The sequence below is a fragment of the Gracilinanus agilis genome, chromosome 1 (genome assembly GCF_016433145.1).
Source record: "Gracilinanus agilis isolate LMUSP501 chromosome 1, AgileGrace, whole genome shotgun sequence".
In the NCBI taxonomy this organism is placed as follows: Eukaryota; Metazoa; Chordata; class Mammalia; order Didelphimorphia; family Didelphidae; genus Gracilinanus; species Gracilinanus agilis.
In genome coordinates this window covers 382,217,507-382,231,858 of record NC_058130.1, presented here as the reverse complement: position 1 = coordinate 382,231,858, position 14,352 = coordinate 382,217,507, and the positions used below count along the sequence as shown (strand labels likewise).

At 39.0% G+C, this 14,352-nt stretch overlaps 1 protein-coding gene across 4 annotated transcripts in view; it reads left to right on the top strand.

Moving 5' to 3' along the window:
* SLC1A3 (solute carrier family 1 member 3) overlaps nucleotides 1-14,352 on the top strand; it is a 108,344-nt gene that overhangs the window by 17,844 nt on the left and 76,148 nt on the right. For 3 of the 4 annotated variants that reach the window (XM_044657775.1, XM_044657774.1, XM_044657772.1), the window contains exon 2: nucleotides 2,369-2,506. The exons of the other annotated variant lie outside the window; for it this stretch is intronic. In XM_044657775.1, the coding sequence (XP_044513710.1) occupies nucleotides 2,369-2,506 (138 nt within the window). The remainder of the gene's footprint in view (nucleotides 1-2,368; nucleotides 2,507-14,352) is intronic. 4 annotated transcript variants of the gene reach the window in all.

Here is a 14,352-nt window from a genome sequence, read left to right as displayed (position 1 = left end):
AAGGACAAACTTCACTTATTTCAAAATTTTGCCTAGGGCCAGCCCTGCATCCTGGAAAGGAGGACGAAATTCTTCCTCCTCCTCTTCCCTCCTGCTCACAGGACCCAGAACTCAGGCTAGTACTAATGGGACTATAGTTCTATTATATTATGGGTTAAACAGGCTTTTTGGGGTTGGCCTGGGAACTTAATAACCTTTTAGAACATTGTTTCTATGGGGAAATGTGTCCTGAGTTCCAAACGAGAAATTTACAAGGTAAGCTTTTGAAATGCATCCCATCTATAATCTGCAGGTCTACTGAGTTCTTAAATCACTACTTACTCATTTATTTGCTCCTTGTGCTTCCCGGCATTATGTCAGGTTCTAGCCCCAAATATCATGGTTATTTTGTTGAATGTGCTTAGTGAACATTTCAATTGCAGTTCATGTTTCAAAATACTGAGTGTTTAAGAAGATTTTTAAAATAAATGATAAAATACTTACAATTAATAACCATAATGTAATAATAATAATAATATCTGGGAAGTGCAACATGGCCTGCTGGAAATAGACACAGCTTCAAAGGCAGAAAGATCAAGGTTGGAATCATATTATATGTTCTGGCTCTCTGACCCTTGGGCAAGTACCTAAACCTCTCAGTGCCCTAGACGGCTCTTTAAGATCATGATTTTCCAAATAGTTGCTGGTTTGCCTTTGGCAGGGGAAGTTTACTCACCAGGAGCTCTCTTTATGGGTGAGATCACAGGTCAGGACAAATAAATCAGACATTTATGTGGCATTTTAAAGTTTGCAAACTGCAGATCAACTAAGGGACTTATCTGAGGTCAAAATGAAATTTTATATATAGAGAGACATAGTCTCAGGAAAATGTTCATCTCTGCAGTTTGCCATAGGTAGGCAATATAGACCTAGAAAAGCTCACTGTCTGCATGTGACTGATTCATCTTGTGATTTAGCATGATGTGGGCTTGGATTATGCCCCAGTACGCCTTTATGTAATGTGATCACCCAGGGAATGTTCAGTGAATAGCCATAAGATTAGTATACAATTGAGATAAGATATAAATATAAATATAAACATAGACAAAGACACACAGATGCAGATAAAGATACAGTTATAGACACAGAACACAGAGTTTGGGATCATTAGAGATGTAGGCATTATTATTGAACAGTATAGAAACTATGTGATTGGCTCTGAAAAATATTTTGGGAATACAATACCTATAGGGTCCCTTCTACAGAGTGAGGACCTGTCGGTGTGTACCTGATTCCTAATTAAAGGAATTGCTAGAGTCCTTTACCAAGGCTCCAGAAGCTATCACACTTGAAGGAACAACCACACTGCAGGATGTATTCTGATGACATTCACTCAAATGGCCAAACCACCTCTCCCACTGATTATCTGTGGAGAAAGGGGGAGGGAGGCAGGGGAGAAGAACAACGTAGACAGCCCAAATTGGAATCAGCTGTGTCCAATAAATATAGACATAAAATGTCTGACAGTTTTGAAGCCACCATAGGAAATCATGTTTATTTTGAAATCAGAAATGTGGAGAAAAATGCAAAAAAAAAAAAAAGTAAATAATTGTTTAGTACCATTTACAGAAGCAAAGTCAGCTTAGTTTAGAAATACACAAATGTATTGTGAATGGTTTGATTTGCTCATTAAATTATGTTGTCTATTATGTTTAGAGCTGTGAAGGATGAAAAGGGGAGAAACAAAAATTCAGAAAAAAATTAGTTGTTCTTGTGCTGTTGTTTTCTTTCTATTCCCGGCCCCTAGACCCTTATTTCTTTATGAGAAGCAAATTTATTCTGTAAAGTTGTTGAAATAATAGGATTTAGAAAATATGAAGAGTACACAACTTTTAAAAATTGAAAGATTAGAATGAAGTCTGCTTTTATAATTCGTATTGGAGGACAGAATTAATGACTGTGCTTGCTGTACACTAACTGTGACAGCAGGCATCTATCTACACTATACAGTCATGTTTCATGATGACATAATTTGACCTGGGGCACATTCAAATCAGTGTAATGTTGAACCATGTCAGAATTCAGGCCCACAGTATAAAAATGAAACTAAAGATATTCGAATTTAATAAAAACCAAGAATGTTTTCTCTATTAAATACTGCTTGAAACCCGAAAGAATAAAAAAGTCTTTTCAAAACAATGCTGTCAGAGATGTGCATACCCTCTCGCTCCCAGAGCAGCGCAAATATTTGCATCCTAAATAAAATTTCTTGTGTCAGACACATTGCAAACACTAGCCAAACATCGACCCCTTTTCGAAGTCTTGATTTTGTTTTAGAAAAGACTCAGGTTTTTTTTTTTTTTTTCTCTCTCTCTCTCCTTTTCCTCAGGTACAATCCTTGGATTTACTCTGCGGCCGTACAAAATGAGCTACCGGGAGGTTAAATATTTCTCTTTCCCAGGAGAACTCTTAATGAGGATGTTACAGATGTTGGTGTTACCCCTCATCGTCTCCAGTTTAGTCACAGGTACCAAAGTCAGCTTTGTTTTTTTTTTTTTTTTTCCTATCTTGTTTTTGGAAGAGCGTTTTTTACGATAAATTTGTAAAAGTGAAAAAGTCCCTCGGTTTTGACTGTATGCATGCTCCAGAAAAGTTCCCTTCAAAGTGGTGGTAGGGAGGTTTGTTTTTGTTTTTTAAGTAATGCATGAGTGATCACGCCTCTCCCCTTTGACCAATCACAAAGGGAAACCTATTTTAAGTAGCCAGTTAATCTGCTCTGTCTTCAGTATGAAAGAGGTACCCTTCTGAAAACCCGTTCTCTACAGCGTACAACAGGTCTGTTTTCTCACCCTCTTATCCCACCCAGATAACATCTGGTTGGACAGCCTATTAGCTATTGATGCAAGAATGCTTGTTCTAAGAACCGCCAGGACTTGAGCTGCGGCCTCCGTGGAAGCCTCACCACGAGGTAATGCCCACGACACACCCACAAGACTCTGCTGCCATCAGCAATGTATCTTTTCTGACCTCCCTGCATGATTTCGTTTCCTTCTCCAGTTACGTCCCCCCAACACACTAAACCTTTTCAAACAGAGGGGAGACCGGGAGGGGGTGGGGAGACTTTTCCCATCAGGAATTCTATAAAGTGTCAAGGTTAATTTCACCTCCTGAACCCTGGAATTCCACAGCAGAAACTAGCAGGATAGGATTATATTCTTTTAAGAGAGAGGGAGAGAGAAGAGGAAAAGAGAAAGTGTGTATGCGTCCTGGGAATGAGGCCACCAAGGACTCCTGACCCTTGCTGTTGAAGGCTTATTTGCATGCTTGCTCGTGATTGGTGCACACCCCGTGGAACTGAGAGACTCGTGAGTGAGGTCCATTCCTGAGCATTCCACTCTTCCCACTCTCTCATTCCCCCAACTATGGCACATCCACAATGTGTAGGCAGAATTCTGGAAGGCACTGGAGCTATGGGCGTTTGCTTGGCTTTTCCAATTGGAGCTGGAGTTCCGAAGTCAGGGTACCCAGAAGCAACGCGTACCTCCCTCGCCTCCTCCCTTCCTGTTCACTATCTAACTTGGGCAAATCGCCTCTGGTCTTGAGGATCCAGTAGTATCTGACCCACCCAACTACCTTTCCTACCTCTCAGGAGGGGAACGTATTTAAATAATATGATTTGAGAGCTAGAAAGAACCTTGGAGATCTTCTCACCCCATTCCCACATTTTACAGATTAAAGAAGCTGAGGCATGTGCTGAGAAAGGAAGAGACTTGCCTGTGATCAGGCATCTAGCTAGTAGCAGAGCTGGGACCTGACCGAAGCTCCCTTTAATTCCAAATCCAGTGCCTTTTTCACTTTTTCAAGATGTCTGTCATGATCCAACTTTAGAGATTTATGAGTGACTTAAGTGCTTTGTAAAGCTTAGAACTCCCTATAAATGTAAGCCATTAGTAGTGTTACTTGCCTTCACTCACCCAACATCAGATTCACTGCATTTGCGTGCGTCCCAGCTAGAGAGGGAAAATCCGACACCCCCACCAAAAAAAAAAAAAAAAAAAAAAAAAGAAAAAGAAAATCTTTGGCACATTTTTGGTACTTGTTTGCAAAACTGACTGGCAATAATAGCCTGATATAGGCTATTGCACAAGGATACTTCCACATTTGTTAATGTATGCTGCAGTTTTTTCTGGGAAGCAAATTGTGTACAAACAGTCCAGAACAGAAAAACACACTTTTTAATGGGTTTTATTAGAACAATGAGTTCCTCACCACTGTTCCTGCTTCCTGCCCCTCGGACAGCACTTCAGTGTCACCTGATTGGACCTTCTCTCTCTTTTCCTGATTTGAGGTCCCAATTTAGATCTCCCCCTATTAGGGTCCTTTATTCCTTTTAGCTTCCTTTTCTCTCTCACAAGGGTGGGGGCTATTACCACTTGGAGGTTTTGGACAAAGGCCAAAATCATTTTATTCCTGGCAGTGTGGCTGAGACCCTATTGCTAATAGTCACTAATCACTGGTTGAAAGGGTCAGCCAGAGCCTCTATTTCATGTTGTTTGATTATAGAAAATGTTCTTCACTTCCTTGGACACCCCAAATGTTTGGCAATGTTGATTTGAAAGAGAGGTTCCTGGAGGGAGTAGGAGGTACTGACTGGAAGAATGAGACCCCAAAAGACAGCTTTTGGCAACTCTAGTTGGAAAGCTTTTGTGATTGGAAACCTCCAAGGTAGAAACCTCCTAAAGCAAAGTTTAAAAAATAAAGGAAAATGGAATTGTAGCCAAGTTGTTGCCGCCCATTTTATGGATACTTCCTGGGTTCAGGATTGGAAGAGTAAGTTGGGGCAGGACTGTAAGTGGGAATGGGAACTAGGAGCCAAAGCTCTCTGGACTTATTCCCCACCCCAGAACTTAACTTCTTTTTTAATTAAACCACCTGAGTGATAGTCTTATGGCTCAGTTTCTCCTCCCAACTACAGCAATGAGTCTTTGTGTGATTTTAGCCAAATTTCTTAGGCCCTCCCCACAGTTGCCTTCCTTCTATTTTTTTTCATCATCCTTGGAGATGGCTGCATATCTGTACTCTAGCAAATGAATTTTTTCAAAAAGCATTAAGTTGGCAGAATACTACTAAATTATTGGCCCATGTTTGTAGGGCTATGTAAAAGCTGGGCATGAGACAAGTTTGAATTTCAAGATTCAGGATCACAATGGACGGTTGACTTATAACTTCTAAGTTCCTTCTACCTTTCTCCTCCTATGTTACATATACTCAATTTACTTCTCAATTGCAAATAATCAAAAGACAAAATTGATTTTGCTCTTTTATTTTGTCTGTCTTATGAAAAACTTGATATGTGAAAGAGATAAAATTCATGGACAGAATGCATATTGGAGATTGCTGGTAGGTTCCATGGAATGAGCCTGTGCTAGATTTATGCTTGATTATTCTTGGTCTTTAAAAATGATGGTAGGGCACAAAGAGATATTAAGTAGTTATTCTGTTTCAGAGAACTCACCTGTGTGAAAGAGAGAGTTTCAAAGGCATCATTCAACTGGCCAAAGATGTTTGGGAGTTTTATTTTGTTTTTTTTAAGTGCTTGTGCCAAAGGAGTAATTTAAAGCTACCCATTAGTTTGATTGTTTCTGATCGGTTGGAAATACAGTAACCTAGGAACCTCCTGTGGCCTTTCTAAGGTAGGTGATTTCATGAAGAGGAAGCCTGTCCTGAAATGAAGCATCATCAGACTCAGGCACACACTGGGTCATGACTGAGCCTCATGTGTGTCACTTTACCTACTGACTGACAGCTCTGGTCTAAACCATAACAGGGACTCAACTACTCAATACACCATTTATTGCCAACTAAACAAACAGCTACCAGAAAACAGGTATTTTTAATCTTCTTGGTGTAACTCAAGTTATTTAATAGCTGCCAGCCTTATCTCTACACACTATGAGCATCAGCCAAGTAACTCAGTAGAATGCTTTTCCCAATGGGAAATCTATTAAGAGTGAATATTCTGAGTTCAGCACTCTCTGCTTTTGAGTGAGACAGATCTTAAACGTACACCCATTTCTTGTTTTACTGAGCCAAGGCATTCTATTTTAGAGAATTAGGAAAAATGTACCTTAACTTTAATTCCACCAATCTTACCCTGAAGTTTCCTGTCAAGTCTTGTTTATGTCCATCCAACTAAAAGATTCCTATTTTATCATTCTAACCCCTCTAAGCAATGCTGTACGCTTTTTTTCTGGCATCCAAATCCCCACATCTAGTGAACATCTTGAGAGAATGGAAGCTATATTAGAATTTAAGAAAGAGGGGGCAGCTGGGTAGCTCAGTGGACTGAGAGCCAGGCCTAGAGACAGGAGGTCCTGGGCTCAAATCTGGCCTCAAACACTTCCTAGCTATGTGACTCTGGGCAAGTCACTCAATCTCTATTGCCTAGCCCTTACTGCTCTTCTGCCTTGGAATCAATACACAATATTGACTCTTAAGATGGAAGGTAAGGGTTTTAAAATTTTTAAGAAAGTTGGAGGAAGAATTGGAGTAAAACCTTTTTTAGCCAAATACCTAATTCTCTGAAGAAAAGAGAGTCTATTTCAATATAAAATAAATGGATGGATATCTGACATCTGACTAATTTGATGATTGGATTCATCCAACTAGTCTTTTTCAGGCCAAATATATTATACATATTGACTATCTTCACTAAAGAAGTTTACAGGAAAATTATTAAATCTCTATGGCACATGACATATAGTGCCCTAGTGAATTTTGGAGTCTCTGTAGCAAGTGAGGGAAAGCTATTCCATTCTGATCTGTTCTCATGTGCTTCTTCCTCTTTTCTTCTTAGGATCTCTAAAAAATGTGTTTACTTTGGATCATCATCAGTATCTTTGCCACAAAATCTATATAAAAGACATCCTTTTATTCACAATTTTATAGTAGTGAATGAAGATAAGGTAGCTGGCACACAGCTGGCGTCAGGAGAAGTCACCAACAGTTTCAATACTTAAATCCCTTGGTAAAATTGTGAAGCAGGAAAAAAATTGCTTTCAGTGCCCACCAATCCTACTTTCTGAAATCATATGACATATGACAACACTCAGGTAGGAAAGATACTTTTAGGCAGTGGGCCTTCCTGATGAGCCTTAAACAGCCCCAACAAAGACAAATACCATTTCATCTCTAGTTAAGATTAACCCTACCTACAGAAAGAAAAAAGTTCATTACTTGTCGTGAGGAAGAGAGTTTGATTGACTTAAAGGCTATAAACCAAAAGGTCAAGCTATAGAACTATATCATTCTTTTAGTCTTCTTAGGATTCAAATTCAACGTACATTTCTTAAACACCAGTTATGTGCAGATCTATAAGCTTGGGGCTGAGTAAGCCTGAATCACAATACATGTCACATAGTACTTTAATAGCTTCCCTCCACAATTTTTCTTCAGTAACTTCATTAAACAACTTGTCATTGAAATCAGGAAGCTTGTTAGCATAAAAGATCTCACAGTTGCAAACAAGGATCTTCTGTATTTGGAAAAATTAGTGAGTTTACAAATGTAAAGATGGGCATTTGTATGTGCAAGAAATGTGGAGCAAACAAAGCAAGAAATTTAACCCAAAATTGTATAGTTTCATGTAACCTTATTCTCAGGGCTTAGGTATTGAAAAGGTCAATTAAGTGTTTGCATAAACAAGGAGATGGGGCCTGGCCCTGGCCCCATAAATAAGACATATAAGATATGTAAGATATATAAGATATAAGACAGCAGTTTTGGTTCTTAGAATTCGTTTACATTCTTAATGATTGAGAACCACCACCACCCCACAAAGAGTTTTTGTTTATGTGGGTTATAGCTATAGATATCTACCATATTATAAATTAAAACATTGAAATGTGACTATAAAAATAGTTTTGCCCTTGCAAATCCCCTGAAAGAGCCTCCATTTTGAAAACTGCTGGCTTAGCAAAATCCCAATTCAGGAAATTGCCTTTACCAATGCAGGTCAGCACCTTCTCTGCCACTTTTGTCTTCAAAGAGCTCTCTGCCTAGAGGTTGGAGAAGTTAAGTCACAAGGAGTCACATAACCAATACATGTTAAAACTTAGGACTTGGATTCAGTTTTTTTTAAACCCTTACCTTCCATCTTAGAATCTCTACTGTGTATAGGTTCCAAGCCAGAGAAGTGGTAAGGGCTAGGCAGTGGGGTTCAAGTGACTTGTCCAGGGTCACACAGCTAGGAAGTGTCTGAAGCCAGATTTCAACCCAGGACCTCCTATCTCTGGACCTGGCTCTCATTCCACTGAGTCATCCAGTTGCCCCCTTGCATTCAGTTTTGATAGTTTCTAGGACCACTCTCTCTCTCTCTACTCTGCCATTTTTCCCCTCACATGAACTAAGGCTTAAAAAAAAAATTAAAAAAACTTTCAATAGTCCACCCACAACACCTTTACTGGATACTTGGTGCCCTGTGGGAGAAAGGCTAAATCCGGCAAGCTTCTTGCTTTTCAATTTTACTATTTCTTTCTTATAGTCCTATTTGGATATTAAAAGCATTAAAAGGTTTTCTCCTCTTCAAAAGAATCTAAAATAATTTACAAGCAAAGGAATAACAGTGTTTTGGTTGGTTTTCCTCCTACTTAAATCATTCTGTGGTCACTAGGAAGCCTTTGAAGAAGAAGGAAGGAAGGAACGAAGGAACGAAGGAAGGAAATAGGAAAGAAGGAAGGAAGGAATGAAAGGATGGAGGGAGGGAAAAGGGGAGAGAGAGAGAGAGAGAGAGAGAGAGAGAGAAGAGAAGAGAACATAGTCTCTCCCACTTTCCATCAATTGACTCATTAAGCTGTCAAAAGTATTGAGCTAGCCAATTGTGGCTTTAACGGGCTGTTATATGATGTATGACAGCTTAAAGCTAATCGACAGATTGACAGCTCAGCCCTCCAATGACAAGGGATGCAGAAATGGTGAAAGGACAATAGACAGCCTAAATCTCCTGATTCAATGGAAGAAATTTCCATAGAACATTCTGCAGATGCCCTGGAAATAATCTGCAATAGAAAATACTTTCAGTCCTGAAGCCTCTCTTTGATGTCTCTCCTTCACTGCTCCCTAATTGAATGAGTTGGAACAGTGGAGTGGAGAACAACTAAGCCCTAAGAGTCTAAATTTCCCATTATGGTTATGAGTTTGGAGCAAATACCAGACAAAATCTCCATGAAATGCACTGATTGTTGTAACTTTCATCTGACAGCTCACACTGGGCAAAATAGAGTTTCCTCACAAGAGTACAGAATTTGGGGCAGTAGAAATATACTTAGGATATACCATTCCAGCTACAATGGGGCTCATTAATCCAATATCCTGCTTAAAGACCAATTTCCTATAGAAGACAGAAAAAAAAGATATCTTGAGCCTATCCAGTTAAACATTGCTGGAGCCTGTGAAAAAATTCCTTCCACTTCTGAAGGGAGGATTGGCTTCTTCCTGTAGCATGAGATTTGATTATCCTTATCTCAGCTGCATAACTATAAATATTATCATTGGTTATACAACTATCTAGTTGATTTTTCTTTCCTGAAAAATCTGTCTCCAGTATGTGGCATTCTCTATTCCTTGGAACAGCAAATTCCACATGTTGATTACACACTGGATGGAAAAAATTCAGAGGTTCCAGTTAACCAACACTCCAGGCAAGTGCAGTCTCAGTTTCAACCCTCTAGGGTGTTTTACAGAGGGTGCCAGCCAGCCTTACAAAAGAACCAGGGCTTCCAGAAAGGCAATCTAAAACCAAAAGACTGGATTTTTCTTTCAAAGTATCATAAAAATTGAGGCTACTTCCTTGAGTAGGTGAGGAGAGAGAAATATATTTGAAAATGAAGGGATTTAAAAACAAAAGTTACCAGTATTTATCTCTATGTATTTATATTGATTGATTGCTTAATAGCTTGTTCCAAACATCTTAGTAGAGTACGTTATAGGAGCTCTGGATACTAGCTTTTATGCTACTATAGATTAAAAGTACATAAGACATTTGTTGCAGACTGTAGAAACATTTTTTAAATCCTGGTGGGGAGAGAAATGGGGCATGGTTCATTCATATGTAGGTGGGAGTTATAGCTGCATATCAGAGCAACTCATCATGGTTGGGTCAAGGGAGGCCATATGATGTCTAGCTGGCTGTCTTGCATCATGTAGATAAATGAAACGAGTGGTTCAGGAAATGTACTACTTTTGAGCTGGTTTCTGATTTGGGTCCTCTAGACCAGAGGTGCCAAATTCAGGGCAAGGAACTATTTCTATTTGCAGTTGGCACCATGGATCTAGACACTTTTATAAGAAAATTTCCTATTTTCTGTCATTTCATGACCTGAAATTTTGTCACACCTGGTATCTTGCCTCACTAATACTACCTAGTGATTTTTGGCCCAACAGCCTTATTAGCCAAAGGGTAGAAAAGTTTTGTTTGCCCTAGGTCATATTTCTCTCATAATGGATTCTCTTCCCATTTCAGTGCTTCAGAGAGCATTGATTTCATTGGTAAAGATATGGCTTCCACAGATGCCCATCATAATGCCTTAGTAAATAGTCTAATCATGGTCTGTGGGCCCCCCAAACCACCACCTGATGACTTGGGGGAGTAAGACTCTGCCCACTTACCTAGGCTAGTCCTTGGTCTACACCCGTGATTCCCAAAGTGTGCGCTACCACTCCCTGGTGGGTGCTGCAGCGATCCAGGGGTGTGGTGATGGCCACAGGTGCATTTATCTTTTCTATTAATTGCTATTAAATTTTTTTAAATTAATTTCCAGGGGGCTAAGTAATATTTTTTCTGGAAAGGGGGCAGTAGGCCAAAAAAGTTTGGGGACCACTGGTCTAGACCAAGTCTGTAGTCTTCAAGGATTAAGATTCAACTCCATGGGATGAGAGACTTCAGGGTGAAACTTTAGTAGAACCTCTTACCACTACAAATCTAGAGGTAGAAAGACCTTTAGAAGTCTTGTCCAGTCCCCAAATCCTAACTCTCATTTTTCAGAAATGTCAAAGCCAGGATTTAAGCCCAGATCCTCTGACTTCAAAACCAGAGCTCTTTTCTTGGCTCTTCAATGCTGCTATTCAATGCATTAAAAGCCAGGTTCATTAAGGAATTTCTCAGTAGTCACAGTCATTGGAAGTAACTTTAAATCTGTGAAGCTAAAAGAGCAGAAACAAAGAAGGTGCCAGGCAAAGGTTTCCCTAAGGAGATTCTCCATGTAAGAGGAAGGACCATAGCGGGTTTTCTAGGATAAGAACTAGAATCAAAGGATATTCAAATTGGAAGAGATCCTAGAAATAATCTAGTCTAAATTTCTCCCCAATGCATCCTTAAAATGTATGACTTTATAATCATTCTTGCAGTGGAGAGCTCACTGTTTCCCAGGGCTGCTTGCTCTAGTTTTAATCAGCACTAATTTTTAGGAAGTCTTGTGTTTGGGCTGAAATCTGCAACGATTTCAATGCACGTTTCTAGTTCTGACCTCTGGGCTTACACAGAACAAGCCTATTTCTTCTTTCTTAGGACAACCTGACAGATACAATATAGGACATCATTTTACTGACCAAGACATTCCAAAACCCTTCACATTAAGTTGAAAATGCAGAATAGTGAATATTATTTCATTTATAAGAGCATAGCTAGGCACTTTATGACTTTTCTTAGGCTTGTCGGAGCTACTGGCACCCTATTTAGGGGTCATTACTAATAACTAAATACCCTTAATGAAACAAAGAGAAACACTGCTTTAATGTAGCCATGACTGAGAACTCCAGACAAAAACTGATGTGGGACTTAAAGTTTGCCACAAAACACAAACACTTCTCAGGGTAAAAATGAGTGTGATTGAGGGAACTACTACAAGACTTTACACTTCTTGGAAAAATAGTTCAGCTTTAGTGTGTAATTAAACATTTTTATTTTATGTATTTTTCTGCCTTTATTTTTTCAATGGCCACTAGTGTATTGAATTCACATATGTTCAGTTCACATATAATAAGGTCCTACTCTATTTGAGGATTGGTCCCATGTTTCTCCATAATATCATCTCTTCATGCTACCAATAACCCAAATTTCTCCAACTCCTTCTTAGAGGACCTGTTATCTAGATGCTTCAGTGACTCTCCTTAAAGATGCACAGAACTAGACAGAACAAGTATGCAATGTAGCATAATAGAAAGAGCCCAAGAACTAAAGTCAGAAAATCAGAGTTCAAATCCTGCCTTGGTCACGTGGATCACCGAAGGCAAGTTACTTCAGCTCTCCATGACTTAGTTTCCTCTTTAAAAAAAAAAAAAGCAAACCCTTACCTTCTATCTTAGAATCAATACTCTGTATTGGTTCCAAGGCAGAAGAGCAGTAAGGGCTAGGCAATGGGTGTTAAGTGACTTGCCCAGGCTCACACATCGAGGAAGTGTCTAAAGTCAGATTTGAACACTGGATCCTCATTTGTTCATGAGGAGGTTTGATTAGATGATCTATAAGGGGCTTTCCAGCTCCAAATCCTATAGGATCCTGAATATGGTCTGACCAGTTCTGTCTTCCTTCAACACGAACACTGCTTCTATTTAGGAAGCTTGAGATTACACTAACTTTTTTTAGCAGCCACATCATACTTTTGGCTGCTACAAGTTAAATTTGTGGTTAAATAGAATTCCCAAGATAGAAAATTTTATTCCAAGGGCATTTGTGGCAAAAAATTGAGCTACTTTTTTTGCATAAACATCAAATAATATTTGTTGATTACCTTCCTGCTCAGTGGACTGTATGAAGCAGAGCCTCAAAAGGTTTTTGTCCTATGAGAGCCAAACATTCTCACCCATCATTTTCAGCAGCTTTTGGTTGACATTGAGTATTTGATCAGTAGAAGGAGAAACTCTGAATACTAAATAATGGGTACACCTACAGGGCAAGTGAGAATTTACTATGGAGCTTCTGATTTCTACCTAACAGAATATTTTCTTTAATAAATGTCTTCTATCTTTGTGAAGGAAAGAAAGAGGGAAAAAAGAAAGCTAAAGAAGGAGGGGAAGGACAGGGTGATTCTTTTCATTATGCAGCATTATTAGCATAAGGGGAAAAATATTGGATCTGATGTTTGAAGATCTAGATTCAAATCTTAGTGCTACCACTTTCCACTGTGTGACCTTGGGATGGCTGCTTCATGGACAGGTAGGTCACATTGACTGATAAGCCTGAAATCAAGAAGTTTTGAGTTCAAATCTAGCCTCAGATATTTACTAGCTATCTGACACCGAATAAATCACTTACCCTCTGACCACCTCAATTTCTTCATCTGTAAATAATGGGGCAATTATAACACCTACCTCCCAGGGTCGTTGTGAGGAGAATATGAAATAATATTTGTGCAGTGCTTTGCAAACCTTAAAGCACTATATAAATGCTACCTATTATTATCCTATAGGACTCTTACCTCTTCCATAAAATGAGGGATTTTGACACGGTCAGTCTTTTATTAGTGAAAAACACCCCCTTTTTAATGTCAAAGAAAGTTTTAGACCTCCCAAATGATAATGCCATTAGTATCTATTGATTAGAAAAAGGCATAATGGTAAAAAGTATGATGAATTTAATAATGCTTTTAATTTGTATTATAAATCACAATGGCATTACATACTTTTTGAAACAGTTATGTGTGTATGTGCATGAAGTCTGTGTATGTAAGACATTAATTTAGACTACAGAAGGTATACTTGCTAATTTATGGATTTACAGATCCTGTGCAATAATTCCTCCCAGAGATCCAGAGCTCACAAGTTAGAAACTACTGAAATAGATTATCTTTAAGGTATTTCTAAAACTATGACCCTTTGGGCTCTTTCCACCACATCCACAACCCCTCGGAACACTCCTTGGAATCACCTTACCTTCTCCTTCTGCCTTGCTCCTACAAAAAGGAATTCTTTAATTTTACAACTCTACTATATTCTCATTAAAATTTAAATTATTAAGAGCTGCTCTCTTATTTTGACAAAACTCCTATTTTAACCCTTACACTCCTCATCTCTACATTTAATCAGTCCCTGGATTCTATTTGATTGGTCCTTCAGAAGCTTTCTTGGATTCACTCCTTCTGTGCTGCTTCCCACCACCTCAGTTCATCCATTCCACCCTAGTTCAGGTTCTATTTGCTCACACCCCAACTTATCATCTCTTTTGAAGTCCATTCTGCTTTACACTCCCTCATCATTGCTGTTCTCTACCAATCTTCAGATTGTCTCTTGCACGTAGTTCAAAGTTCCATCTGCCACATCTCCCACCATTATCCTTGTGTGAAGCAGTCCTTGACAATGAACTATCACACCTCCTGTCCT